General features: G+C 39.0%; 1 protein-coding gene across 1 annotated transcript; it reads right to left on the bottom strand.

Annotated features, from left to right (window-relative positions):
- LOC136871901 (translocon-associated protein subunit gamma) lies at positions 1-27,645 on the bottom strand. Its single transcript, XM_067145604.2, has 5 exons — positions 27,396-27,645; positions 25,396-25,523; positions 25,221-25,312; positions 22,661-22,792; positions 1-187 (listed from the first exon to the last, which is right to left on the bottom strand). Exons 1-5 carry the CDS (start codon positions 27,532-27,534, stop codon positions 121-123), a joined length of 558 nt encoding a protein of 185 aa, XP_067001705.1. The 5' UTR covers positions 27,535-27,645; the 3' UTR covers positions 1-120.

The raw sequence follows: 27,645 nt of genomic DNA on the forward strand, positions 1-27,645 counted from the left end.
TATCTCAAAAACAAAATTATATTATCATAAACATGATTAATGGAATAATGATACAACAATGTTTATGGATACATTCTCAATCAGATGAAATCTCTCTCTCTCTCTCCTTTCTAAAAAGTCTTATTGAGATCCAGTGGACAAAAGAGCCAACAGAGCACCAGCAGCACCAACTGAGAAGATATAATTTCTGGGAAGAAGTTAAGTAAATATGATACTGGTACAAAAATATATACATAAAAAATTAGACATGAAGAAATGTGTATCAAGAGTAGAAGTAGGCTACATTTTTTACAGGAAACAATTATGGAGGACTGGGATGACATCTATTTCAGAAAACATTCTTTACCACTGGGTTACTCTGCTTCATTCATTTTTTTTATAGATAACAAACCGTATAATCTCGAATACCACCCGCCACCGAATAAGACCCACACCCTTATTTTAAAAGAACAAAATTAATTAAAAAAGTGAAGTCAAAATGATTTACATTCTTTATTAACACACATCAAATGATTAAAAAATACAAATAAAAGTAAACAAACATTTCCAGAATGATATCCAACGAGTTCATTCATCATCATCTTCATCATCATCAATACCAACTTTGGAACTTTTCATCACCATCACCTTCCCACAAAATGTTGTCATCGCTGCAATCCATAGCATTAGAAATGCTACATTTCCTGAAGCTCTTCCGTATGAGGTCTCCAGGGATATGATTCCATGCCGCCAAAATTCACGAACACAGCAGCTGAACTTCTGGGCGCTGAATGCGACCTGTTGACGTCAGTGTGTGATTATCAGCCGCCATCCATTCAATTTCTGGAAACTGTACACTCAGTCCATGAAAAGCTCTACGATCACCACTAAATGTTGATAGCACATTTTTCTTGTTTCTCGAATCGCGAATATACGACTCATCAATATCGTATTTCCTACTGGCGGCACGATTTCCAATAATTTCGGCTTCCCAAACTACTTTCAGTTTCTCATTCCCAGTAAAAGATCGCAAACGCTTTGTGGAATTCATGTTGATACTCCGAGAACGTGCGTGAGACTGATGCCAAGTTCACAAGTAGCGTATACTGAGAGCAGAGAGAGCATTGCTGCCAAGCCGCACCGGCAGTGATGCCCGATTTACGCGCATTCGGAAAGATAAATTTCCCAAAATTTTAAATAAGACCCTACCCAATTTTGGAGGCGATATTTTCGAAAAAATAGTGTGGATGGTATTCGAGATTATACAGTAGTCCAAAAATTAAAGTGCTTTCATTAAGTAAGGAATCGATAGAAAGATACACATAACACTAATAACGAAGCATCAAAAACACAGTCCATAATCCTATGAAATATCGAAATAATCAGTTCATGCAAAATACACTAAAGGACATGAAAACTGCTACATCCATTAGGTGTAATCTACCTACCATAAAATCAAAGCTGCGTAAGGACCAATGGTGAAATATAACGAATACAGAGAAAATGTAGAAATGTCACTGCAACAACTAACAGAGCAGCCAGTTTGCTTGCATTGTCCAGTGCATTACTCAGGCTGAAAAGTGAGGACTGTGCATTCTACAAGCCAGGTTAGTATGCCAGGCGCCGTACTGAAGTCAATTATTGCCACACAGACCCATATGAATGAGGTCATATTGTCAGGATGCATGAAGCTGGATGGTTGGTTCAAAGTAAAGCCAATCCTACTACCCATGTAGTCACTGCTGGTACACATCATGTGCAGTTATGGATATGTACAGGTTGTGGTTCCACCAGATGTATATGGACGGAGAAGACTTGTCACATCCACCAATGTGCAGTAGTGGGACGTGGCACCTCATCCAGAGAGATTCTCACATCAGTGCGGCCTGCACGACATTTGCCGATCGCAACAGGAGTTGCCCATCACCATTTGAATGGGTATGATGGACTGACCCCTGCACACAAAGCAGTACATTGTCAATAGTGCAATGAACATCACAACTGGATGCCGGAATGCTTCAATCATAATGCAGGTGATGGTCACCAGAAGGGTTTAGCACCGCAGAGGACAATGCAATAATCAGACAGTGATTTGATGCAACACGTCATGAACCAGGCTTGCCATCAGTGAAGACTTCTGTTTATTCAAGGCTTGGAGAATGTCAATGAGGTTTCTAGCAGACCCATTTTCTGTCATTTCTGCACAGCATATCAAATGTCATTATGCAGAAGGATAATCCTGATGTTCATACCCAGCACCTGCACTCGACGATCCCTGGATGATTTTTACTTGCAGGAAGAATGGTTGGTGCCCTAGACCACTATCCAGAAGCTGAATGATCTTGTCACCCTGCTGCCTATATAACCATGAAAGAGATATGCTGGTACTTCGTAAATGCTGAACTATAATACACAAATGAAAATTACTGGTAAAGATCTATGTCCCCCTTGTCAATACTGCAATAAGTACTTAATCTATATCAATAAAATTCTCTTCATCAGAGACCAAACATTCCACCAAATAATTTATGGACCTGATACCTACCCTCCTCACAAATGAAATGAAAATCCAGAGCCTGTTTCCAGTCATTCGACTGAGTCAGCGAGGATAGGAAATGTAATACCATTATAGTTGATACGTTATTGGGACATTATAAATTTTCCAGCTAACTCCTTCCGTGTTGCCAGCGTTTCGCCCCAGTGTGCTAAGTTGGGCTCACCAGTTGGTAAATAGCACTCCCACCAAGACGCATGACTAGTGCATACCGTGGATGCCACTGCGTAGGCTACTTGGAGCCACCAGCAGTACCAATGCACTATGAGAGACTTTGTCTCATTTTTAAAATTTGTGCCAGCTGCCGAAGCCTGTCGCACTCCTCTAAGGCAAATGATAAATGACTGACAGATGAGATGAAATGTTAATAGAGAGTGTTGCTGGAATGAAAGGTGACAGGGAAAACCGGAGTACCCGGAGAAAAACCTGTCCTGCCTTCACTTTGTCCAGCACAAGTCTCACATGAAGTGACCGGGATTTGAACCACGGTATCCAGCGGCGAGAGGCCGGTGCGCTGCCGCCTGAGCCACTGAGGCTCTAACCTCCTCACAATATAATCTAAATAAGTTATAATTAAAATACAAGAAATGTCATCAAGATAAAATATTCTAACGAACAAATACATACTATTGAAGTTGTTCAAAACAAGTTTTTGCGGTATCTGTATTATAAAACAAATAAGACATTTTTCCCTTTTGATACATCAACACGGTATTTAAGAAGTAACTGTAACCTCACGTCGTTGCGCAACAGAAGAATCATTATTTCTCTAAAAACGTTAAACAAAATCGTAAGAAATAAATTTAATTCCATAGGACTGCTCAATTTTATCTCCTTTCATGCTCCACGAGCTGGAGCTCGCATGAACACAGTATTTCAAGTTCCAAGATCTAGAACATCTCATCACTTGAACTCGCCATTTATTAAAATGCTACGATTTTATAACACATTTGCAGCAGGAATAGATTTATTTTCAGAATCACACACTGTCATTAATATACATTTAAAGGCCTGTGTTTCTAATTTATAAATTCAGACTCCTTTTCTATATAATAGGTGCTCTTTAACTTATTTATTAATATAGTCACTTACTACTTTATTTATATCTTTGTTGCAATTCTTGTATTTTTATAGTGTAGAAATAATCATTGTTGTACTCTGGATTGTCTCTGTGTATGTGTTTTCCATTCATTCTTCTTCCTTGTCTTTATTATCTTCAGCATTATTATTGTGTATTTATCTTTACTGACATGTATGCATTATAAGTACTGTTGACTGTTGTGTTAAGAAGGTACTATATTGGGCTTACTGCCTGTGTACTTTCAAAAAGTCAAATAAATAATTTTTTTTTAAATTTAAAAATTACAATAAAATAGGCATCTTTCTTTTTAACACGTTCGGGGCCTCTCTGATATCGGCAACCATAACTGTGGTACCGTAATACTTTTTTTTGCTTAAAGGACTTCATTTCTGTGTCCTTATGCATTTTAGATTATCATTTTAATTATTTCAATATTATTTATGTGCATACGAGCCATGACGCACACGCTGCGTCAGCGGCACTACCGATGAGTTTTTCGTCTTCGGTGCCGTTTGACGCAGCACGTGCGTCATGACTGGTAATTAAGTGAAACGAGGAAAATAATGTTTTGTTCGAATGTAGAACTTCTTTACAACAGGAAAATAAGTTTTTGAACATTTCACACAAAGATACTGTGCAGTAGAATCGTATTCTTGCTGTGTGAACAATGCATACTTACATTAGGCCTACTCCATAAGCTGTACAATGTAACTAGTCAAAACAGTGTGCTACATTTCACTGACATTTCCTTGCAAAAATTACTCTTCTGCAAATGCGTTACATTAAGTTACAATGTTATTCAGCAAGTTGTCATCTGCAAGCAAGCGAAAATAATCAATAGGTTTCACGTCACTTGGCATTGGAATCTTCATTCCCGGCCGACCAATAAAGTTTATTTGTTTCATTGAGGATGAATCTGAACTCCAAGAAATGACCCCTGAAATATTGCACATAATATTTGGCGGGAGATTAGGAGATGAGATATTACTTAAGTCTTCCTCATCTTCTGTAATGTGAGAATTGGTAGTAGACACTAAACACACATACCCGTGATTAAGATTCTCAGTCAAGTGGCTACAGTCACTTTTCACACTGTCATCACTATCAATGCTGTCACTGTCACTGGCGTTCAGGAGAGCTTCCAGACTATCATCATTAATTGCAAATCGCCTGTTTATCCCGCTACGACTGGGTTTCTTCCGGAGAGAAGGTTTTGAAACTTCACTGTTCTCTCTTGACATCGCAGAAATGTATGCCGACTTGTAATGGCTACAGAGATTGTAACTAACAATTGATCTGATGCCCGGATGGCACATATGTTAAATAACACCACAACAATGCACAGATAAGAGGTCTGTTTGTTTACATACATATTGGCGGAAATACGAGCTTTAATATTTGGCGCGGAGTGTGACGCACGTGTCGTCATCGGCACTGAGTGAAAGTGGAGTCATGACCTAAGACGAAACGCTGGTTAATAGAGCAAACGCCGGAAAAGCCATCCATCTAATTTTTGATCTGATTTTTGATATGCTCTATTGGTGGAAAAGAATCTAATTCCCTCCATGGGAACTTAGAATTTCCATTTGGAATTGCTAGGCGGGCATTAATACCATTGTGGAGTTTTATCTCCCGTATGCAGTTATCAGACTGTGCTTCATAAATAAGCTTCTGATAAGTTCACCTGCATACACCCCAGCGTCAGTGGGTAGGGTCTGACACATCCCACTCTGAAGAGTCTAGTGTCAGACCTAAGACGAAACGCTGGTTAATAGAGCAAACGCCGGAAAAGCCATCCATCTAATTTGATCTGATTTTTGACGCATATGTGTCGTCATCGGCCGCGAACGTGTTAAAATTCTATTAATGCCACTAAAATCAAAATGTCCATCTACATTTAAAATTATTTATTACAGCTTCTTCTGTTTGAAACTTCCTCCAAATGGCTAATCTCTTTCTGGTCAGGTATGATTTAGCTTTCTGTTACACTATAAAACAAAAAGAAATGCAAATCTTAAAGATTGAAGTCAAATTAATATAAGACCTACTGATGTGTCTGCTTGTATACATATCAAATTGTGAATACCGTATGTACTCGTGTATTAGACACCCCTTTGGCTTTTTGGGACAAGGAAAATGAAAAAAATAAATCGTGCATGCAAGACCCCCCCCCCCCCCCCCCAACGTAATTCATCAGAGAAGAACAAATATTCCTCTTCGAAGCGGGTACAAGCCTTTCTGCAGCTCCGATGACATCACACAAATTTGTGAATAGTTTCGTCTGTATGATGCGCGCAATGAAAATACACGTCAAAGTCATGTAGTACATCTGTGTTGAGTAGTTAAGAAATGTCACCTCCGTAGCGTAGGCCTACTGCAGCTCTGATGATGTACAAATAGGTGAATAGTTTCGTGTCCAACCTACGCAATTAAAGCATGTATCAGTCATGCTATATGCCTGTTTTTTGTAGTCAAGAATGTCCACCAGCGTAATGGTTAGCACAATTAGTTGCTGTTCTCGGGGTGGGGGCTGAGTTTGATTCCCAGTACCGTAATGCCAGAGATTTAAGAATGGCAGGAAGGTTGATATGCGGTAAAAATGGTACATGCAGCTCCCCTCCATTGGGGGCTGCACCACCTCGGGATGAGGAAACTAGTTTAGTTAAGAAATATTCACGGTTGTTGCTATTAAGATAGCAGGCAAGATCATTAACAAAGTGATTGTTTAATATCTCAGAACTCGGGCCAATATAGCCTACATAATTTTAGGAGAGAAGTGAGTTTAAAACGTGATAAGAACAATCCAATCGTAATGATTGTTTTACTCGCCAAAGTACCTAACTAGTAATAATAATAATAATAACAGTTATTGTTCTTACGTCCCAAGTTGCTTTACGTCACACTGACACAGATAGGTCTTATGGCGATGATGAGACAGGAAAGGGCTAGGAATAGGAAGGAAACGGCCGTGGCCTTAAGGTACAGCCCCAGCATTTGCCTGGTGTGAAAATGGGAAACCATGGAAAACCATTTTCAGGGCTGCCGACAGTGGGGTTCGAACCCACTATCTCCCGAATACTGGATACTGGCCGCCCTTAAGTGACGGTAGCCATCAAGCTCGGTGTTTTTACGTCCCCAGTAACTACTTTTATGATTTTCAGAGACGCCAAACAGAACATATTATGCATTAATAAAAAATAAAAATATGGAGACAATGAACGTGCGAAATGAAACATTATGATAACAAAACGCATAACCGCCACACTGTAGACATCCATAAATGCGACAAGCTTTCCTGTTATTTATTTTTCCTTCCATTGTGGAACTTCGACACTATCCGGGCACTTAGTAACATACTGTACATAACCTGAACAATCTATTACAGAACTATTAAAAATAGTTTTAATGAGTCCGCCTTGTCAATACACCTTATAATGATAGAAAACTATTTATTTTACCATACACGTTTTGGGAAAATCATCCATTCCCTTCATCAGTAATGTCAGTTCAAAGAATAAAACAATATAACACTCTCTTTTGTGTTTCTACAATTTAAAGTATTGTGTCCTAATTCACCATATCAATGAATAAAGAAAACAAATGAAATATTATGGAAATGATCATTACGAGGACGGTTTGAAAAGTTCTCGGAATCACCGCTAGATGTCAGTGCTAGAGCAATGAGGTTCCCGCGCAATAATCACACATAATTTGCGAGTGAACACGTGGCGCTTCAGTGCTCTAGCTGCAGGAGTGTGGTAGTGACGACTCTTTGTTGTTGTTCCCGCGTAGTTATTTGTGACAATGGAAAAAACTGAGATTTGAGCAGTGATTAAATACTTTGTAAAGAAAGGTATGAAAGCAAAGGAAATTCATGCCGACTTTCAGAACACACTGGGGTACTCTGCTCCTTCATTTTCAACTGTTGCCAAGTGGACCAGAGAGTTTACATTTGGTCGGGAGAGCTTGGATGATGATCCGTGTAGTGGATGGCCAAAAAGTGTTACGACCCCAGAATTTATCACAAAAGTGCATAAAATGGTCATGGAGGATCGTCGACTGAAAGTGCGGGAGATTGCTGAAGCTGTAGGGATGTCTTCTGAATGGGTATATTATATTTTAACCGAAGAATTGGGTATAAAAAAATTATCCGCAAGATGGGAGCCGTGGCTCTTGACATTTGACAATAAACGCACCAGATTGGAAATGTCCAAACAAAGTCTGGCCCATTTTCAGTGCAACCAACAAGATTTTTTGCGTCGGTTTGTGACTAGAGATGAAACTTGTGTCCACTAATATACCCCAGAGACAAAACAGCAGTCAAAGCAGTGGAAACAAGCTGATTCACCACCACCAAAGAAAGCAAAGGCAGTGCGTTCAGCCGGGAAGGTCATGGCCTCAGTTTTCTGGGATGCAAAAGGCATTCTGCTGATAGATTATCTTCCTACTGGCCAAACAATTATGGGGCAATACTATGCAAACCTCCTAGACCAACTACAGGTAAAGATATGCGAAACAAGGCCTGGTTTGGCAAGGAAAAAGGTCATCTTTCATCAGGACAATGCTCCGCCGCACACAAGTGTTATTTCCATGGCAAAACTTCATGAACTGGGGTACGAATTGTTGCCACATCCACCTTATTCACCTGATTTGGCACCATCAGACTTTCATCTATTCACCAAGCTGAAAATTTTCCTCGGTGGACAGAGATTTTCTACAAGGGAAGAACTGACAGCCGAATTGGAGAGGTATTTTGCAGGCCTGGAGGAATCTCATTTTCGAGATGGGATCAAGGCATTGGAACATCGCTAGACTAAATGCATTAGTCTACAGGGAGATTATGTTGAAAAATAAAAGCAGTTCCACCAAGGTAAGATACTTAATTCTAGTACATTCCGAGAACTTTTCAAAGCACCTACGTACATCAAATTTTGTTGAACTGAATGAGAATACCTATATAAATTTAAGATCTTCATGTTTTTCTTTTTGTTCCTTAAACTAGCATAAGGATTGGCACGCTTTTTCTTTTGCTGGTGGCTTTACATCGCATCGACACAGATAGGTCTTATGGTGACGATGGGATAGGAAAGGCCTAGGAGTTGGAAGTGGCTTCATAATTTTAGGAGAGAAGTGAGTTTAAAACGTGATAAGAACAATCCAATCGTAATGATTGTTTTACTAGCCAAAGTACCTAACTAATAATAATAATAATAATAATAATAATAATAATAATAATGTTATTGTTCTTACGTACCAAGTTGCTTTACGTCACACTGACACAGATAGGTCTTATGGCGATGATGAGACAGGAATGTGCTAGGAATGGGAAGGAAACGGCCGTGGCCTTAATAAAGGCACAGCCCCAGCATTTGCCTGGTGTATAAATGGGAGACCATGGAAAACCATCTTCAGGGCTGCCGACAGGCACGCTTTTTACAGCATGGCTTTACTCAGGAGTGGCTTCTGCTACACCAACCGGGAATAACAGAGACCATCTCCAAAAACCATTTCCGAACAGATTCTCACTATTGGATTCTACAGTCGGGAATGAAGCTACATTTTTAAGTTTCAAAAAGACAGGATCTCAAATACTATTGATTGCCGTGAAGATGACGTAATTTAGAATAATGACACACTGGTAGCAGGGAAGTTGGCGGCACAAGACGACGATAAAACATATGAAATTAGTGATCAGGTTTACTGTGTGGTAGGCCTACTGCTTAACTGACAGACACAAATGACTGCCATTACGTTCTTTTGTATTAATATTGCATAATACGATACCCTTATCCCTTTTCTCTACAGGGTCGAGTATGAAGTGAGACGAATTTTTGTAGCGACTTTTATGACTGCATACCCTTCCTGACATCAACCTCATCAGAGTAGTTAATGAGATGAAACAAACGACGTGATATAAGAGTAATTGATCCTGACTATATTTACTTTATATGCAGTGTAGGCCTAAAAGTCATGTGATCAACATTAATTCTTTTTAAATTTAGAAAACTGTCTTCCAACAAAATATTCACAAGTTAGCTAATTCATAGCTTAGGAGTCATGTGTTCACTGCACAAAATTTGAGGTTTTCAGATACTGGACCGTCCCTTCGGCTGTAAATGAGGGGGGGGACTGACTCTAATATGCGAGTAAATACAGTACATGTGGCTGAACTTGGAACTTGACTTGTAATTGGATACCTTTCAGAAACATGTGAGCCAGTATTGAGAAGGTGGACGTATCTTTACCAGTGATTTTCAGTGGTGTATTAGATGCAAGTCAATATGGACCAAAATCAAACCATAATGATTAAAATAAACAAGGCGTAATCTATGCACGAAGAACAAATCATGGTTAGTTTGTAATTTGTTCTATCAGCATGTGAAGATTTTTTATAGCTTCAAGTAGGGAAATATGGTGTAACATTTTCCATCAGTTTAACTGCAAGTTACTGGGCTACAAAAGACACTGTGATACAAATAATAAATAATTTATTTATCCTGATGAAGTTAGGGAGAGCTGTCCCTGTCTTACACGTAACCAGTAACAAAAGTATACTGATACACATCTACAAATCTTAACAAATTAACCATTCATGAACTCAGACTATGCAGAACTACTGAACTATAGCCAACAGTACCTACTTATACACAAAAAGTTATAAAAGTCAAGGAGAAAGAATACAATATTTTACAGAAACATTCTGTAGTACAGTATTCAAGAGATACATAAAAACAAAATTGTAGGCCTATCTAATCTGATTGTCATATTCATACCTAGGTCTATCGCTGCTATTTTTGCTGCCTCAAAAACAAACTGAACACGTCCTGAGTGTCTTCTGGTCACATTTCACCAAATCATTCTCCTCTCACTAATTCGATTCAGCATCCCTTCATTCGTTATATCCATCTCACCTTCAACACTGTTCTGTAACACCATATTTCAAAAGCTTCTATTCCCTTTCTTTCTGAGCTAGTTATCATCCCTGTTTCACTTCCATACAATGCAACGCTCCAGGGTCTTCAAAAACATCTAATTCCTATATCAATGTTCGAAGTGAGCAAATTTTTTTTCTTAATGAAGGCCATCTTTGCTTGTGTTACTCTGCATTTTATGTCACCCTTACTTCTGCCATCATCAGTTATTCTACTACCCAGGTAACATTATCATACCTGCCAACTTTCAAAAATAGAAATCAAGAAGATCCTAAAGCAGGAAAATGTTGACACGCGCATGCGTCGGAAAGTCTTGAGACATAGTGAAAAAGGATGGCAAGGAGGGGGATTACAAACAATACTGATACAAGTTAAATACATGTTATCATCACCCCTGAAATGAAATACTTACACAAAGTTACATCTTGATGAGTGCTCATCTGTTTTCACTTAACACTGGGAAAAGTTCACATAGTACACAAACAGTATTTTTCTGCACTTTAAACAATATGAACGTCACCATCAAAATGAAACTAAACGTGTACACTTAATTTACAAAATTCTGTCAGTATGCAGGCTATTATCCATCACAGGTTGGAGAGGACAGATGGAGATGAGTTGCTTTCTTCAGAAATTCTGGAGGAAAACTACTCGAGTAACATGGACCAGTACTTCTGGTTTTCAAAACAGAAATAGAATCCAGAATTACATTTCACATTGAGGACCTAAACTGATTTTTGGTTCTTTTTCACCAGGCTGAACACACACTGACATTTAGCATTGCTGTGCAGTAGAGTCAGAAGAGAGAGCATCAGCCTGGATATCCCATCAAACTTAAGAACACCATCAGCTTCACGAACAATCATCGAGCGAGCCCATTTGGTGTCATCTGTCAGATTCTCACTCTCAACAGTAACAAAGTCATCAATCTGAAGAGCTACAAATTGGTTCTGAAGCACATTCATTGCAATCTCAACCGACTCACTGTCCTTCCTCAGCAGCAATGATGGAAATCTTTGAGAGGGAACTTGTTAATAATATAATCACATACTGCGTGGAAGTAACCCTTGGCAGATGAAAAGAATGTTGATTTATCTCTATCATTAAGTTTCTTCACCAAGTTCATTGTCCCAATGAAAATGACTAGCTCATCACTGTCTCTCTGATTCTCAATATAATGGTATGGAACTTTTAGCAACTTTTGGTTTAACAAATCTGGAAAGCAGCTGCTTTGACAGGTTCATCATTAGTTCTAAGAATTTACGAATGTGAGGGGAAGCACTCTGAAGTGTAGAATTTTCTCAAATAAAGGAATGACAGCATACAGGAAGACACAGTACGCCTTATTTAAGCCTGATGACAGAACCATAAAAAAAATTTCTTTACGATTGTGCATAATGTTCGTATTTCTTAGCACAGGAGTGTCAGATTTTGAAACACATGCAAATCTTTTGGGAGCGACCAATTCTGACGACTCAGTAGCTTTCCTCTTTTCATGGTCTTTGGAACTACCAGGCTTAGCTTTTGGGACCCTAAATGATGTTAAGCTAGTAGTTGATGCACACTGAGCATTAACAAACACCTGGGTATGAAGACAAGATAACTGTGCTTCCCTTAAAACAGCAGCAACTCCATTCTTCTTTCCAATCATGATGGAGTACTGTCGGAACAGAACGCTACACAATTTTGAATTGGTATTTTGTTACACTCTGTGTAATTACCAATATTATATTCTGTTCAATCACCCACCAAGGGTGGGACAGACAACAGTGAGCTGCTTTGCCACAAAACAGGTGATGACAATAGGGTAAAGCTTAGCATTACTATTATTGCTCCCATCCGTAGCTAAAGAAAAGGGTTCACGTTGCATGTAACCAACAAGTTTACTTCTTGAATCCATAGCCATTTCTTTCAAAATGTGTGGTTTTCGTATGACCACAGCCATATTTTGTTTTTGCAATTTCTGAACCTGGAAACATCTTCCTAAATAGAGCACCAGCATGATCAGCAGCAACTAACGGGATATGATGTTCAATTAAAAATTAAGTGAACAAGCATTCCGCTCTTACTATATCGAGGTCAGTTCCAGAAGAGGTAAAAAAGAATAATTAATTTTCTAACTACCATCCTTAAATTTTGTATTGGAGATGTGTTTAACCCCTCAGCGTCGCAGCCATTCAAATAGCTTCCTACCCCGCGGCCGGATGAGATTTCAACTACGCGCGACTGAAATACATCGATTCACTTAAAGCGTTACTACAAGTATAAGAGTAGCCCGATTTTCACAAAATTTGGAATTCCTTATGGCAGAACTATGTACATGCAGATTATTACGTAATTGTTTCACATTTACTTAGTAATTTAGTTTCGTGTGATAGAGTTCGAAGCACTCTTTGAGACAGGGACTCAAGTCACTCTTGGCAGCAGTACACTGACGTCTTCTTTTCACCGTGTTTTGAACACAGGATACAATGTGTCTGAGGTTTGGATTTCCAACTCTTGGGTGCTAATTTCCTGATAAAATGTCTTTCCTGCAACCTTGGAACAGTATTATCTGATGCACGCCGGCCTTGAATATTTCGTTCCCTTCCATCCCGAGCGTATTTTGTAAACAAACCTTTCACCAGCTGAACCCGATAAGGTAATTGCTCAATATTTGTCTCTGTGACCTGTGTGAGTATTATTAGAGAATTTAGCAATCAGAATTCACCGTTGAAAACTTCTCTTTGACCTGTATAATTATCTATAGTCTCTTGCACGAAATTTCCAAGTACTGTTTCTTCCTCATCGTCACTTTCATCATTTACCACTGCTACATCATCTATTTCATTATCACTGCTGCTTATACTGTCACTACTACTTCCGACTAAACTTTCATCTGAATTATACAATATTTCAAGCACGTTACTGTCAGTCATACCACGGCTGAGCGCGGCGCGTCACACGGACTGGTGAAGCTGCAGCGAGACCGAAAGCAACAGGACGAAACTGAATGAGGGAAATAACATTTATGACGAAACAAACCAACTCGATACGTATTTCAGATAAAAGGTCGAGACATCGTCTTTCAAACGAGATATATACCATGAACAACTGGTTCTCGTATCGTATGACAGAAAGCAGCACTAACTGATGCCTACACAGAGCGCTCGTGGAGAGTTACGAAAATATTACAAGCTGAGAAATAAAGACAAATATAATAAATAAACCGCACTCTCAATGTACAAATAGAGCAAAGAACATCACGCGAAAAGACAAACTTCTCAGATCATCATTTCTTTATTTTATTCTGTGCGAAAGAATGAAGCAAACAGACTTTAAAAAAGCAAGAGATTAGTGCTCAGACTTATTTGACAAATAATTATCCTTGCAAAAACAACCACATTATAACGATTTTTCAATTCTTATTTACAACACTGATAAACCTGAAAATGTCTTCTTGGAAACAAAACAATTTGCATATCAGTAACTCCAAATCTCTTCGCGCTATAGCCGTAAATGTGTAACCATGTATGGGTCTATACCACGTATAGAGGTCGGCGGCTACGGAAGAAAAGAGGGTCTATACCACGTACAGAGGTCGGCGCTGAGGGGTTAACAGATTTAATGTGATTTACTAATTCAGTTCTTCCTCCGCACATGAGCAAATGAAACAGAATGTGAATGTTTCGCCTTTCAGTTATCATATAAAACAAGGAAATTCAGTAGAATACGCCTCCCTAAAAGATTGATAATATCGTTTCTTAGTTGAACTCACAATGAACACCACAAAAATACAAAAGAGCTTATTAAAAAAACCAAACCAAACCAAACCAAACCCCATGGCACTACAGCCCTTGAAGGGCCATGGCCTACCAAGCGACAGCTGCTCAGCCCGAAGGCCTGCAGATTACGAGGTGTCGTGGGGTCAGCACGACGAATCCTCTCGGCCGTTATTCTTGGTTTTCTAGACCGGGGCCGCTATCTCACCGTCAGACAGCTCCTCAATTCTAACCACGTAGGCTGAGTGGACCTCGAACCAGCCCTCAGGTCCAGGTAAAAATCCCTGACCTGGCCGGGAATCGAACCCGGGGCCTCTGGGTGAGAGGCAGGCACGCTACCCCTACACCACGGGGCCGGCAAATAGCTTATAAATTCGTCACAATTCCATCAGTTTCAGAACTAACCCCAATGTTACTCACACCCATACACGAACAAAGCCTTTCAGCTGCTATGAAGCATGATGTAGTTACTAAAGTTGTTATATATAAATTCACAGCCTGCTACTTTTCACTGATTTCTTTTCTTCTAAATCACAGCCTGCTACTTGTTTGGGAACATCTCAGCGAATGAAGTAGCAGTTTAAGTCTAACAGGTGAAAAGCAGAGTGATAATCAATAATGTGATTATCGATACACATATCGGTCTGATTTCAAACACTGCACCTCGTATTACCAGATATTATTGAAAGTCAAACAAATCTTATTTGACCGCAGAAAGCGAAAACAAGCGCAGATATTCAAAATCTGTACATTTTACGGAAAAACTAGAATACTTGGCAGGTATGCAATATTCATCTACTTACTTTAAGACTTCATTTCCTAATGTAATATTTCCTGCATCACCAGTCTTCATTCGACTGTACTCTTACCTTTGTTTTGGATTTATTTATTTTCACCTTGTACTCCTTCTCCAAGACTCTGTCCATACTATTCAGCAATTCCTCCAGATCTTCTGCAGACTCATTAGGAATAACAATATCATCGACAAATCCCCGAGTTTTGATTTCTTCTCCTTGGATTGTGATTCCTTTTCCAAATTCCTCTTTGATTTCCTTTACTTCCTGTTCCATGTAAACAATGAAAAGGAGAGGGGACAAACTGCAGCCTCACCTAACTCCTCTCTGGACTGCTGCTTCTTTTTCATAGTCTTCAATTCTTATCACTGCAGACTGAGTTTTGTACAGATTGTAGATAATTCTTCTTTTCCTGAACACCTTCAGAATCTCAAATAGCTTGGTCCATTTTTTAAAATGTCTTTTCTAGATCTACAAATATCATGCATGTAGGCGTATCTTTCTTAATTAGATCCCCTAAGATCGGACTTGAATTCAGGATTGCTTCACATGTTCCTTCATATCTTCTGAAGCCAAACTGATCTTCTCCAAAACTCAGTTTCAATTTGTCTTTCCATTCTTCAGTAAATAATAAGTGTTAACATTTTGCAGGCATGAGATATTAAACTAATGGTGCAGTAGTATTCATACTTGTCAGCATCTGATTTCATGGGAATAGGTATAACAACATTCTGTCTAAAATTGAATGGCACTTCTCCTGTATCATATACCTTACACACAAAATGGAATAACTTCACCATGCTGGTTTCTTCTAAGGCAGTCAGTAACTCTGAGGTTATGTCACAAATTCCAGGTGCCTCGTTGCTGTTTAGGACTCTCAAAGCTCTGTTGAATTCTGACCTCAAAGTTGGTCTCCCATTTCATCAGCATCAACATCCTCTTCTTATTACAGAACCTATCATCCACTTCTTTCCTTCAATGTTGTTGTTCGAGTCATCAGTCCATAGACTGGTTGAATGCAGCTCTCCATGCCACCCTGTCCTGTGCTAACCTTTTCATTTCTACGTAACTGCTGCATCCTACATCTGCTCTAATCTGTTTGTCATATTCACATCTTGGTCTACGCCTACTGTTCTTACCCCCTACACTTCCCTCAAAAACAAACTGTACAAGTCCTGGGTGTCTTAAGATGTGTCCTATCATTCTATCTCTTCTTCTCTTCAAATTTAGCCACAACGATCTCCTCTCACCAATTCGATTCAGAATCTCTTAATTAGTTATTCGATCTATCCATCTCACCTTCAGCATTCTTCTGCAATACCACATTTCAAAAGTTTCTACTCTCTTTCTTTCTGAGCGAGTTATCATCCATGTCTTCCATATCGTCTCTGATAATAACAATAATAATCATATGGACTCGATACAACTGTTGGATGTGTTTCTGCCAGCTTTCTACCTTGCCTTCTTTCCCAAGAAGGGATTTTCCATCGGAGCTCTTAATATTCACACCTAGTTTTCCTCTCCTTTTTTCTTTTCTCCAAAGATTTCCTTGATTTTCCTGTATGCAGCATCTACCCTTCCTACAACCATACAAACTTCAACATTCTTGAACTTCTCTTTCAGTCATTCTTCCTTAGCTGTTCTGCACTTTCTAACTACTGGTACATCATTCTTTTATCGCCTGTATTCTTTCCTGCCTTCCTCTTTTTTTGCATTATTGTAGTTGGTTTCAGAAGCAGCTAAGTCATAAACTAACAAGATACAGTTGGAATGGAGATACTAAAACTCTGATAGATTATTTTATATCTGACAATGAAGCAGGAAAGACCATATGTGATGTCAGAGTTATACCAAGTGAAAGCCTGGACAGTGACCACAGACTTCTCCTCGCAACAATAAAGCACATTGAAATTTATAGACCTCAGAAATACAGGAAACCAAAAATTAAGAAATGGGAGCTAAAGAAGACAGAGAAACAAGTTGAATACACAAAAAAAGTGACCAATAAATTACCGTCAGAATCATTACAAGAAGGCAACATCGAGTGGACTAGATTCAAAGAAAGCATTGTCGGAGCTGCATTAGAAGTTTGTGGTAAAACTAATAGCAAAATGAAGGGAAAAGAAACTCCTTGGTGGAACGATCGGGTGAAGATTGCTGTGAAAGTGAAAAATGAAACTAGGAAAGCCAGAGACAAAGAAATGGAAAAAGGAAGTCAAAGGAACGAATCTAGAGTAAACGAACTGCAGCAGAAATACAGAGATCAGAAGTTACAAGTAAAGAAAATTGTGGCCGAAGAAAAACAGAAAGCTTGGACTGATTTCACAGATAAACTAGAGCAAGACAGCAAAGCTAATTCTAAACTACTTTACCGAACAATACGAAATATAAGAAGAGACAATGAATACATAACAGCAATAGAGGAACCAGATGGTAACATAGTTAGGGAGGAGACAGAAATAAGGAAGATCATGAAATCCTATTTTGATAATTTATACAACAGTACTGGGAAAGACTCCAATGATGTAACCACGCAGGTCAGTTTAAGCTGCAATGATGAGCCTGACCAAGAGAGTCCGCCAACATGGAAGGAAGTAGAGACGGCCCTTAATAATATGCCCAAAGAAAGCTACAAGATTTGATGAAGTCAGTGCAGATATGATCAAAGCAACTGGTGCAATAGGAATACAGTGGCTTCATAGATTAATTAATGCAATATAAAAGGATAGGAAAGTCCCAGATGATTGGAAAAAGGGAACAATAATACCTCTCTTCAAAAAAGGAAGCCGGAAGAAATGTAGCAATTATAGAGGGATCACTTTATTGTCTCATGGTTTGAAAATATTTGAGAAAATACTTGAAAAAAGGCTAAGGAAAATAATAGAACCACAACTACAGGAAGAACAATATGGATTCAGAGAACACCGATCAACTACCGATCTCATATTTGCACTTAGAATACTGTTAGAAAAGCACTGGGAGAAGGGCAAAGACTTAACACTAGTGTTTTTGGATCTCGAAAAAGCATTTGATAGTGTTCCAAGGAAGACTATATGGGAATGTTTAAGAAAGAAGAATGTACCCAAAGGGCTTATCCAGAAAGTTAAAATGCTTTACGAAGACTGCTGCAGTTGCGTACAGATAGGAAACGGTAATTCTGATTGGTTCCAAACCACTAAAGGAGTGCAACAAGGCAGTACCCTTTCACCATTACTTTTTATCACTGTCATGGATGAAGTCATGAAAGAAATTAAGCAGAAGAACAATATGGACATCAATGCATTTGCATTTGCAGATGATGTAGTAATTTGGGGAAATACAGAGAAGGAAGTCCAAGAGAGGCTGAACACCTGGAATGAACATTTGAAAGCACACGGATTAACAATAAATAAATCGAAAACTGTTACTATGTCTGTCAACAGGCAGAAGAAGAAAGGAAAAATAATGCTGGAAGGTACACAACTGGAAACAGTAGACCAATATAAATATCTTGGGTGCATCATTTCAAGTGATAACAGAATACAGCATGAGATTAACAACCGCATTCAAAAATCAGCTCAGTTTTACCATCAAGTTCGGAACCTCCTCTGGAACGAACAAGTTCCCTTAAGATCAAAGCAGATTCTATTCCAATCATACTTCACCCCCATAATAACATATGGCCTAGAAACCTGCACAACAACCCAACAAGTGGACAGCAAACTACAAGCCGCAGAAATGAAGTTCCTACGAACTATGGTACAGAAGACAAAAAGGGACAGGGTAAGGAATGAAAGAATAAGGGAGCAAGCTGGTGTGTACCCATCCCTGAATGAAAAAGTGACAAGGGCCCGTTTGAAATGGTTTGGCCATGTCAAACGAATGGACGATGGAAGGACAGCAAAACAATGGCTACACACAGTCGTGGCCGGAAAACGACCGGTAGGAGGACCTAGGAAGAGGTGGCTGGACCAAGTGAAAGAGGACACAGGAACAAGAGGAATCAGCTGGGATGTCGTCTTGAGAGAAGAGTGGTACATGGACAGACAGAAGTGGAGAGTGCTCATAAACCACACCCGGGCAACTGGAGTGGAAAACTGATGATGATGATGATGACTGTATTTTCGACATTCATCAATCAGTTCTACTATCTCCCGAGTTGTCCACTGATTCTTACTTGACCTTACCTTTCTTTCCAATTTTCTTCAGCAGCCCTACTAATCTCATTCTTCACGATTGTCCACGCTTCATTTGTTGTGTTTCCTTCAGCCTTTTCATTTAGTCTTTGTGTGCAACATGTTCCTTGAAACAATCCTTTACGCTCTTTTCTTTCAACTTATCTAGATCCCATCTCTTTGTTGCATTCCTTCTTTTCTTTAACTTCAGATGACATTTCAATACCACCACCTGTCTGATCATAATGAAATCTATTTGATACCTTCCTGTGTCTCCAGATCTTGTCCATGTAGACAACTATCGTTTGAACCAAGTACCAGCAAAGACTAAATTATGATCAGTGCAGAATTGAACAAGCCGACTTCCTCTTTCATTCCTTTGTCCCAATCGGAATTCTCCTATGGCATTACCTTCTCTTCCTTCGCCTGCTTTTCTTAAGATTTTAAAACAAAGTACGGTAGCTTATTGGCAGCTCTCGCACTCGTATAAGTGAAGAGCAGTCAATGGTCAATGACCTATAGCTAAAGGTTCTACACAAAGCAGCTGCAGGTCAAGCTCTGTATACAATAGACCAGCGGCGTGAAAGTACAATACTGTTGGGATTGAAATGGCGTATGGCTTTTAGTGCCGGGAGTGTCCGAGGACATGTTCGGCTCGCCAGGTGCAGGTCTTTCGATTTGACTCCCTTAGGCAACCTGCGCATCATGATGAGGATGAAATTATGATGAAGGCGACACATCCACCCAGCCCCCACGCCAGAGAAATTAACCAATGATGGTTAAAATGCCCGACCCTGCCGGGAATCGAAACCGGGACCCCTGTGACCAAAAGCCGGCACGCTAACCACTTAGCCACGGAACCGGACACCGTTGGGATAATGAATGGAATTAGAGGGTGGCCGCCATGAACCAATACAAGAAAAAACGTACTTCTACATGCAGCTTCCCATATTTCTAATAAAATAGAACTGATGCTATACAAGTGGTTTGCAACTTGGAGCTGCATTCCAAAGGTGACCATCGTCAAGGGGCTACACAGACATTTTAAGTCTAAAATTAATGATCATCGGTCAGTAAAATCGAGGGGGAGGGGGGCAGCGGTTGTTTATAGAGATAAAAATACATGAGCCTTAATTCTGTTCTGGAGGAAAATGATCGTGGAAAGAGGGGGTCTGGTTAAATGGGTGGTCATATGGAGAGGTTTATTGTATATAAAATTAGAAATAGCATACAATCTTAAACCCCTTATTATAGAACCAGTATTTGAAACAAACTAGTATGAATTGAGACAGCACTTTCAAAATTTTTAACATGAGAATGATTAAAGTATGTAGTTGGAATTTGAGAGTTAATGCAACACAAGAACAATACGTTGCATTTATCTGCAGTCTTGGAATTTGCTTTTCTCTTGAATTTAAAACCTTATCAATTTAGCTACAAAAGCTTCACACGAAGTTTAAAAGTAATAATCTCAATGTAATTTAATATACCTTTTTTTTATTTTGCAGAAGTCATGTAACTCCAAGAATGTGGCAAATATGGATAATTCATTCACAAAGTCTATTCAGAAAAATTGCATTTAGTTCTTTGTATACGGTTAAAAATTTATTAAAATTTATTAAATGCAAAGGGTAGTAAATAAAAGCAAAGTCATCCCTATGGAGGAACAAAATGTAAAGAAGACTGGGTGTACACCCATCGAGAATTAGAAGTCCTGTTTCTAAATTTTTCAAGTTCCTTGATCAAACCCATGTATGAAGGGCAATAATATTACAAAAATCCAGGTATTATACTGCGGTAACCCTGATATTTGAAGAAGGTTTTTTTTTTTTTTTTTGCTAGGGGCTTTACGTCGCACCGACACAGATAGGTCTTATGGCGACGATGGGATAGGAAAGGCCTAGGAGTTGGAAGGAAGCGGCCGTGGCCTTAATTAAGGTACAGCCCCAGCATTTGCCTGGTGCGAAAATGGGAAACCACGGAAAACCATTTTCAGGGCTGCCGATAGTGGGATTCGAACCTACTATCTCCCGGATGCAAGCTCACAGCCGCGCGCCTCTACGCGCACGGCCAACTCGCCCGGTATTTGAAGAAGGTTTAATTCCATCTGAATCAAAATACCAATTCTTATAATATATAGTCAGCAATGGAATGTTACTAAACCAGATGTGCATTATAAAGGCCGGTCTCCACTGATTAACATTTAACAACAACATGTTAAATGTTAAAAGTGTTAAATGTTAACTGGTGACACCATCAACATGTTAAATGTTGAATACTGTTTCATTTAACATTGTGTCCACACTTAATAAACATGTTAAACTTAACTTTCTTTCTTTATATGTAGGTAGTTCATCATATCAGTTTGCGGTAATAAATTTAGGTGGTGTCTAGTATTTTCAAACAAGGACAATGGACTCAGATGAAAAAGATTTGCCCTTTGTTATTGCCACTGTTGCTTCTTGTTATGATTTACAAATGCAGTTTTATTAGACACATTTCCTCCCCTCATCCTGCTCATTGCTTCAAAAGCAAAACACTATGAAGTATAAACTTCATCCGTTCCCGCCCCCCGACTTCAGACTTTTTCTGATTTTTTGCAATACTCGACTGTACTGGGAGCGGAGGTACGCTAGGTTTTTTTCGTTGCACTTGCGGGAATAATTATAATATAGAGTTCCTGGAAACTATCGGCTTTCTTTGCTTTATCTCTGTATTCCTTTGATGAGACATCCCAAAAACAAGGCCTTTCTATTATATCATTAATTAAGTCCAAAGGAATCTTGCTCCACTCCATTTCTGACTATATATTTGAGTATAGTGCAGAGAGAACGACACGCGTACGCGTACCGGTATTGGTACTATATTTGTAGCTTATAACAAAGAGAATGACTGTTGCGGAGTGTTGTAACTATAATCCTACTTAACGAGAAGCACGTCGTTTGCGTTGTTTGGCTATCTGTAGACATGGAAACGGCAAGGAAGTTGCTGAAGCTGTGCCAACATCTCACGAACAACGAATTGACTTGACATGTTTTCCACTTGGAGCGGAAAACACGCCAACATGTTAAAAGTGTTAACCTCAACATTCTGAGTTAACATGCAAAGTCAACTGGAAGACACAAACACAATATACATGTCAATTGTAACATGTTAAATTTAACATGTTGGTGTTAAATGTTAATCAGTGGAGACCGGCCTTAAGATCAACATATTTTGGAGCAATGAACCAACAATACAGAGAAATGAAATAATGCCAAAAGACATTGTAATCATACAACTGATCAAATGCAATTTTGGAAATTGCCACATGAGAGAAATAATTGTGTGATCATTGCTATTACTGTAGTCTACACTAAAACAAGATAACATTTCAGCACCATTGCATGTTTATAAAAAGGATACACAGCAGGTGTGAATGTTTTCAACACATAGAAGCTGGAGAAAATGACAAGGGCGAGGAACAACGCATTGTTGTAGAAAATAGAGAATGTTGTTGCTTCGTAGTCTGCGACTTCATTCTTCTTCCACAGAATTCTGAAAAAAAATATTTCAGAATGATAGATTTTTATATGCTGTGCAAATAGAAAAAATAAAAACCTAACTTATCTGTCATATATAAACAATAATAAATAAATCCCCCGGTGCTATCGGCCCTGTTGGCCAACCAAGCAACCGCTGTCCAACCCGAAGGGCTACAGATTATTGATGTGTCTGGGGGTCTGCATGACGAATTCCCCCAGCCGTTACTCTTGGCATTCAAGACCGGAGATTCTACCTCTCAATTGTAATAATGTTTGCTGAGTGTACCTCGAACCCCAGGAAACTAGATAAGAAGCAGGCATGCTACCCCCACACCACGGAGCTGGCTACACAACAATAACACCAAGCAAGTGGCTACGGGGTTTGGGCCATGTAGCTCTTAGCTTGCATTTAGGAGAGAGTAGGTTCAAACCCCAATGTCGACACCCCTGAAGATGGTTTTTCGTAGTTTCCCATTTTTACATCAGGCAAATTCTGGAGCTGCCTTAATTCAGGCCATGGTTGCTTCCTTCCCACTCCTAACCTTTTCCTTTCCCATCGTCGCCATAAGGTTTTACTACTTGTAGTTTTTGGAGGTGACAAGGTACCATAAATTTCTCCCACAGAAGTTCCATTATGTGCCTGTATATCTACCGATACGAGACTGGCGTACTTGAGCACCTTCAAAACTCTGACTGAGCCAAGATTAAACCCCTAAGTTGTGCTCAGAAGACTAGCATTCTACCGTCTGAGCTAATCAGCCTGGCATATACAGTATACATAAAAAGTTAGCATGCTCAGAGATAAGTAACATACTTTTATCTTTCTGAACCTCAACTCTAAGTAGTTACCAAGTTGTACAGTATTTTAAATTTCTCTTTTTAAAAGAGGTAAATCTAAGAAAACATCTCCATTACTGTGTGTATCCACCATTTTCTTTCACTTTAACCTGACCATAGTAGGATTAACGACATGCATATGCAACACTAGAACTGCATTTATGTGAAGAAATTCACCCAGCATTATAAATTATGACACAGTGACAAACTACATCACAAGGTACGAGAAACTAACTTAATTATACAACAGATGCACAAAACAAGCACTCTTCTTGCTGGCTCTTAACCAATGAATGTGAACGGGAGTGACAGATAAAAATCTTATCAATATCAGCTGTTTTTCTTGCTTTCAACTTTTGTATCTTTTTTAAAATAATTTTATCATAGGCAAATTTCAGTACTTCACTAACTTAGTCATCACCTCTATCTGGACATTATCCTAATATCCAACTATCTTTACAAACTACTGAATAATTACTTTGCTTTCTGTAAATCCTCACGTACACACTCCAATGTTCATTAATCTTTCCTGAAATGTCCTTCCTGGTACCTGTTTCTGCCTTGAAGTAGCTGAACTCACGGGATTGCCATTTATTCTTGCCATCATACTACCCTTAGCTGACTTCCTCGCTTTATTCAATTTCCTGACAAGTTTCCTCAATTTCTCCTTACTTCCACTACCTTTCCTAACTCTACAGTATTTATTTCCAACCTGCACCTCCTACTTGAATCTCTTTATTTCTCTGCTAGAATATAGTGGATCTTCGCCTCACCACCTTTAAAAGGTACATTTGTGATTTCACATTCCTCAGCAATCGCCTCAAACCCATCCTATAGACTATATTTTTATTTACCATTTTCCACCATATGGTACTGCCTAATATTTGTACTTTTACAACCTTGTCTTCTATTGCATTTATTTTTAACCATAAAAAATAAAAAGCTGCATGATCACTTTCACCACTGACCACTTAAGTTTCTCTGTAGAGCTCATCTGGTTTTATCAGCACCACGTCTAGAATATTTTTCCTGCTAGTTGGTTCCATTATTTTCTGATTTAGCTTTCCTTCCTAGATTAACTTATTTACCATCTACTGGTCATGCTTTCTGCCATTTGCAATATCGTCCCAGTTAACATTTGGTAAAATGAGATCAACAGCTACAATCACGTTTTCCATGTACTTCATTATCTTATCAAATAATTCTGAGTCAGTATCACCCTTTCAGGTCTGTCGACCCCTGAAACATCAAGTTGCCTATATTTTTAGACATAAGCCTTAAGCCTAGAATTTCATGTTTCCCATCCTTTACTTTTTTATAGCTTAAAAATACTTCTTTCACAAGAAAGACTACTCCCCCTCCTTAAGAATTGATCCTGTATTCACGATAAACACTCCAGTTCTAGAAGAAAATTTCTGCATCCATAATATCATTTCTCAGCCATGATTCAACTCTTATTACAATATCTGGAAATTAATCCAAAAAGAGTTACTGGAAAAACAGTTCTGAGTTATCCATCTATCTTGCTGCTTAAATGAACATTAGCTAAGCAAATTCTAGGCTAATATAACAAGGAACAAGCAACAACCCTATTAAATCCCAACCTCTCATCTTTCTCTTTCTTGCTCATTTTCTTGTCCTCGGCTAATTTTCGTGTCATCTCTCTTGTAACTGCTTCTTCACGTTTCACAGCAACCTGCAAAACAAATACAACCACTGCTGTATCAAAATTGAATTACTATATGAACAGGAGAGGAAAATAAAAACCAACCCTCTTACCTTATGTTTTAACACGAACTTGGTGTTTCTGTATGCCAAAGCAACTAGGTATGTGCTAACAATAGTTACGACAATAAAGGATATAAGGGATGAGTACAAATCAATCATGTGTATTCTCCAGAACAACCCTGGAAGGAAAAAAAATAAATAAATCACATCCAACAGTAAAAGAGAAACAATATTACACAGTCTGTCAAAGAAAATGTAAATGCAATTTAATGAACATAAATTCTTTATTGTGTGTTACTACTGATCTGGGTTTTACAGCTGCTTCAACATGTGTTCTCCAGCTGTAAAGGGGATGGACTGGGAAGAAAGCATTAGGAGGTTGTCTTGACAACCTGGAATTTGACCAGTCACATGAAACTAACCACAAAAAAGCACAGGCCAGCTAAAGGAAGGGAGGTAAGGTAAGGGTGTATTCTGCCCGAAGCTCTGCAGAGGTGTGCCTGAGCCGGAGTTTACGTACGGTAGAGTGCCCAGCTCCTTTCCGCTCCTCCATTCCCTTACCCCCACCAACAGCGCATGGCAACCCATCCAAATATGAAGGACCTTGGACGGGTGGAAGGTAAAGGCTTTCACTATCCGCAACCTCAGCATCTGATGGGGTAGAGTGGTTAGCTCTATGCCCGGCCACCTTTGCCCCCAAGAAATTATCCTGGTACTCATTTTTGGTGTAGTCTGAGTGAACCTCAGGGTCATGTGCACCTCCGGAAATGGAAATATCGTTTCTTAAATTTTACGACTTCATGGCGGGGGTTCGAACCCACGTCCTTCCGGGCGAACCGAGCAGGCTTTTACTGTCTCGACCAGGCAGCCTCTGGAAGGGAAGGGAAGCTTAAGAAAATTTTGCCATTTGCGCAACACGTGCAGAGAGAGAGAGCTTTCCGCGTAAATATTCACTCTGCTATCAGTTTCTTAACAGTGAAGGTTACTTTGTGTTTGTAATTTTGTGTCCACTTGTATAATTCTACTGTTGTTCACAAACAGTTGCGTGTGTATATAATAGTGTAGTTATAGTTGTACAGTTAATTTTTAAATGTTGTTTGACCGAGCGAGTTGGCTGTGCAGATAGGGTCGCGCAGCTGTGAGCTTCTTTGGGGAGACAGTGGGTTTGAACCCCACTGTCAACAGCCCTGAAGATGGTTTTCCACGGTTTCCCATTTTCACACCAGGCAAATGCTGGGGCTGTATCTAAATTAAGGCCACGACCGCTTCCTTACCACTCCTAAGGGCTTAACATACATATTACAGACCTATTTGTTTTAAACAAAGCATTGCAAAGGAATCCATTTTACAACTATTCCATAGTTTTAATCAATAAAACACTTGAATTTTCATTAATCATGTTAAAATAATTGTTATCTTCTAAGATATACTACAGATTTCTATCATAACTGTCATAAATGCAGCATTGTAGCTAGTGGTGATCATTTAAAGAGGAAATACAACTGGACAACAATCCTATTTTGCAGCTGTAATTAAAGCAGTCTACAGGGTTCTAATTTTTTAGCTTTTCATATTGCATACTACTCTATGGAATATATTCAAATACTGCACGACATTAATTCATTAAAACTGTTAACAAGTGTGGAAAAATAACCAAAAACCTGAATTACCAGTAGCTAAAGATGACTGGCAACTGACAGTCCATATGGTGGATTGTAATAATAACATGAATCAGCCCATCTACATTCAGTAGATCTGTTTTAATTACAAAATTAGCCGAGATGATAAAACCATAAAACAAAGAAGGGCTTGATTTTTTAAAACTCCAAATTTCTTTTTCCAATATCTGGTGCACGCTGATACCCAAGTCTTTTCAATAAAGGTCTAAAGAACTCCTACAGATTGTACACCCAACAATCCACCACAATTTCATATATCATTCTGAATACAAATTTAATTTCACCTATAATTGAATAACATCTAAAACTAAATATGCTGCGCTGGAAGATCAATGAACTTTCCCTCGTGCTACTTGATGATGACCGACTTACATATAGGAATTGCAGATACAATGAAGGCGTTGCCATAAAATAATGCCGATGATTTGGTAGACACATTTCGGCTAAAATCTTGAAGAAGAAGTTCCTCTTCTTTCGTAAAAGCTTTTGCCTGCTTTCCGCCAGACTTCATCTTAACTTTTCTAACACACTACAGCACACCCGAATACACACAGAGTGAGAGAGAGCCGATACAGCTGATGTGGGTGTGCAAAAACAAGAGAGAAACGTGTTTGTGTTTGGC

The sequence above is a fragment of the Anabrus simplex genome, chromosome 4 (assembly GCF_040414725.1).
Source record: "Anabrus simplex isolate iqAnaSimp1 chromosome 4, ASM4041472v1, whole genome shotgun sequence".
NCBI classification, from domain to species: Eukaryota; Metazoa; Arthropoda; class Insecta; order Orthoptera; family Tettigoniidae; genus Anabrus; species Anabrus simplex.

Coding starts and splice junctions, on each gene's coding strand:
- LOC136871901 (XM_067145604.2), bottom strand. CDS start 27,534: ATGAAGTCTGGCGGAAAGCAGGCAAAAGCTTTTACGAAAGAAGAGGAA. Junction 25,524..27,395: donor TGTATCTGCAATTCCTATAT/GTAAGTCGGTCA, acceptor TTTTCCTTCCAG/GGTTGTTCTGGAGAATACAC. Junction 188..22,660: donor AAAACATTCACACCTGCTGT/GTATCCTTTTTA, acceptor ACTTCTTCCCAG/AAATTATATCTTCTCAGTTG.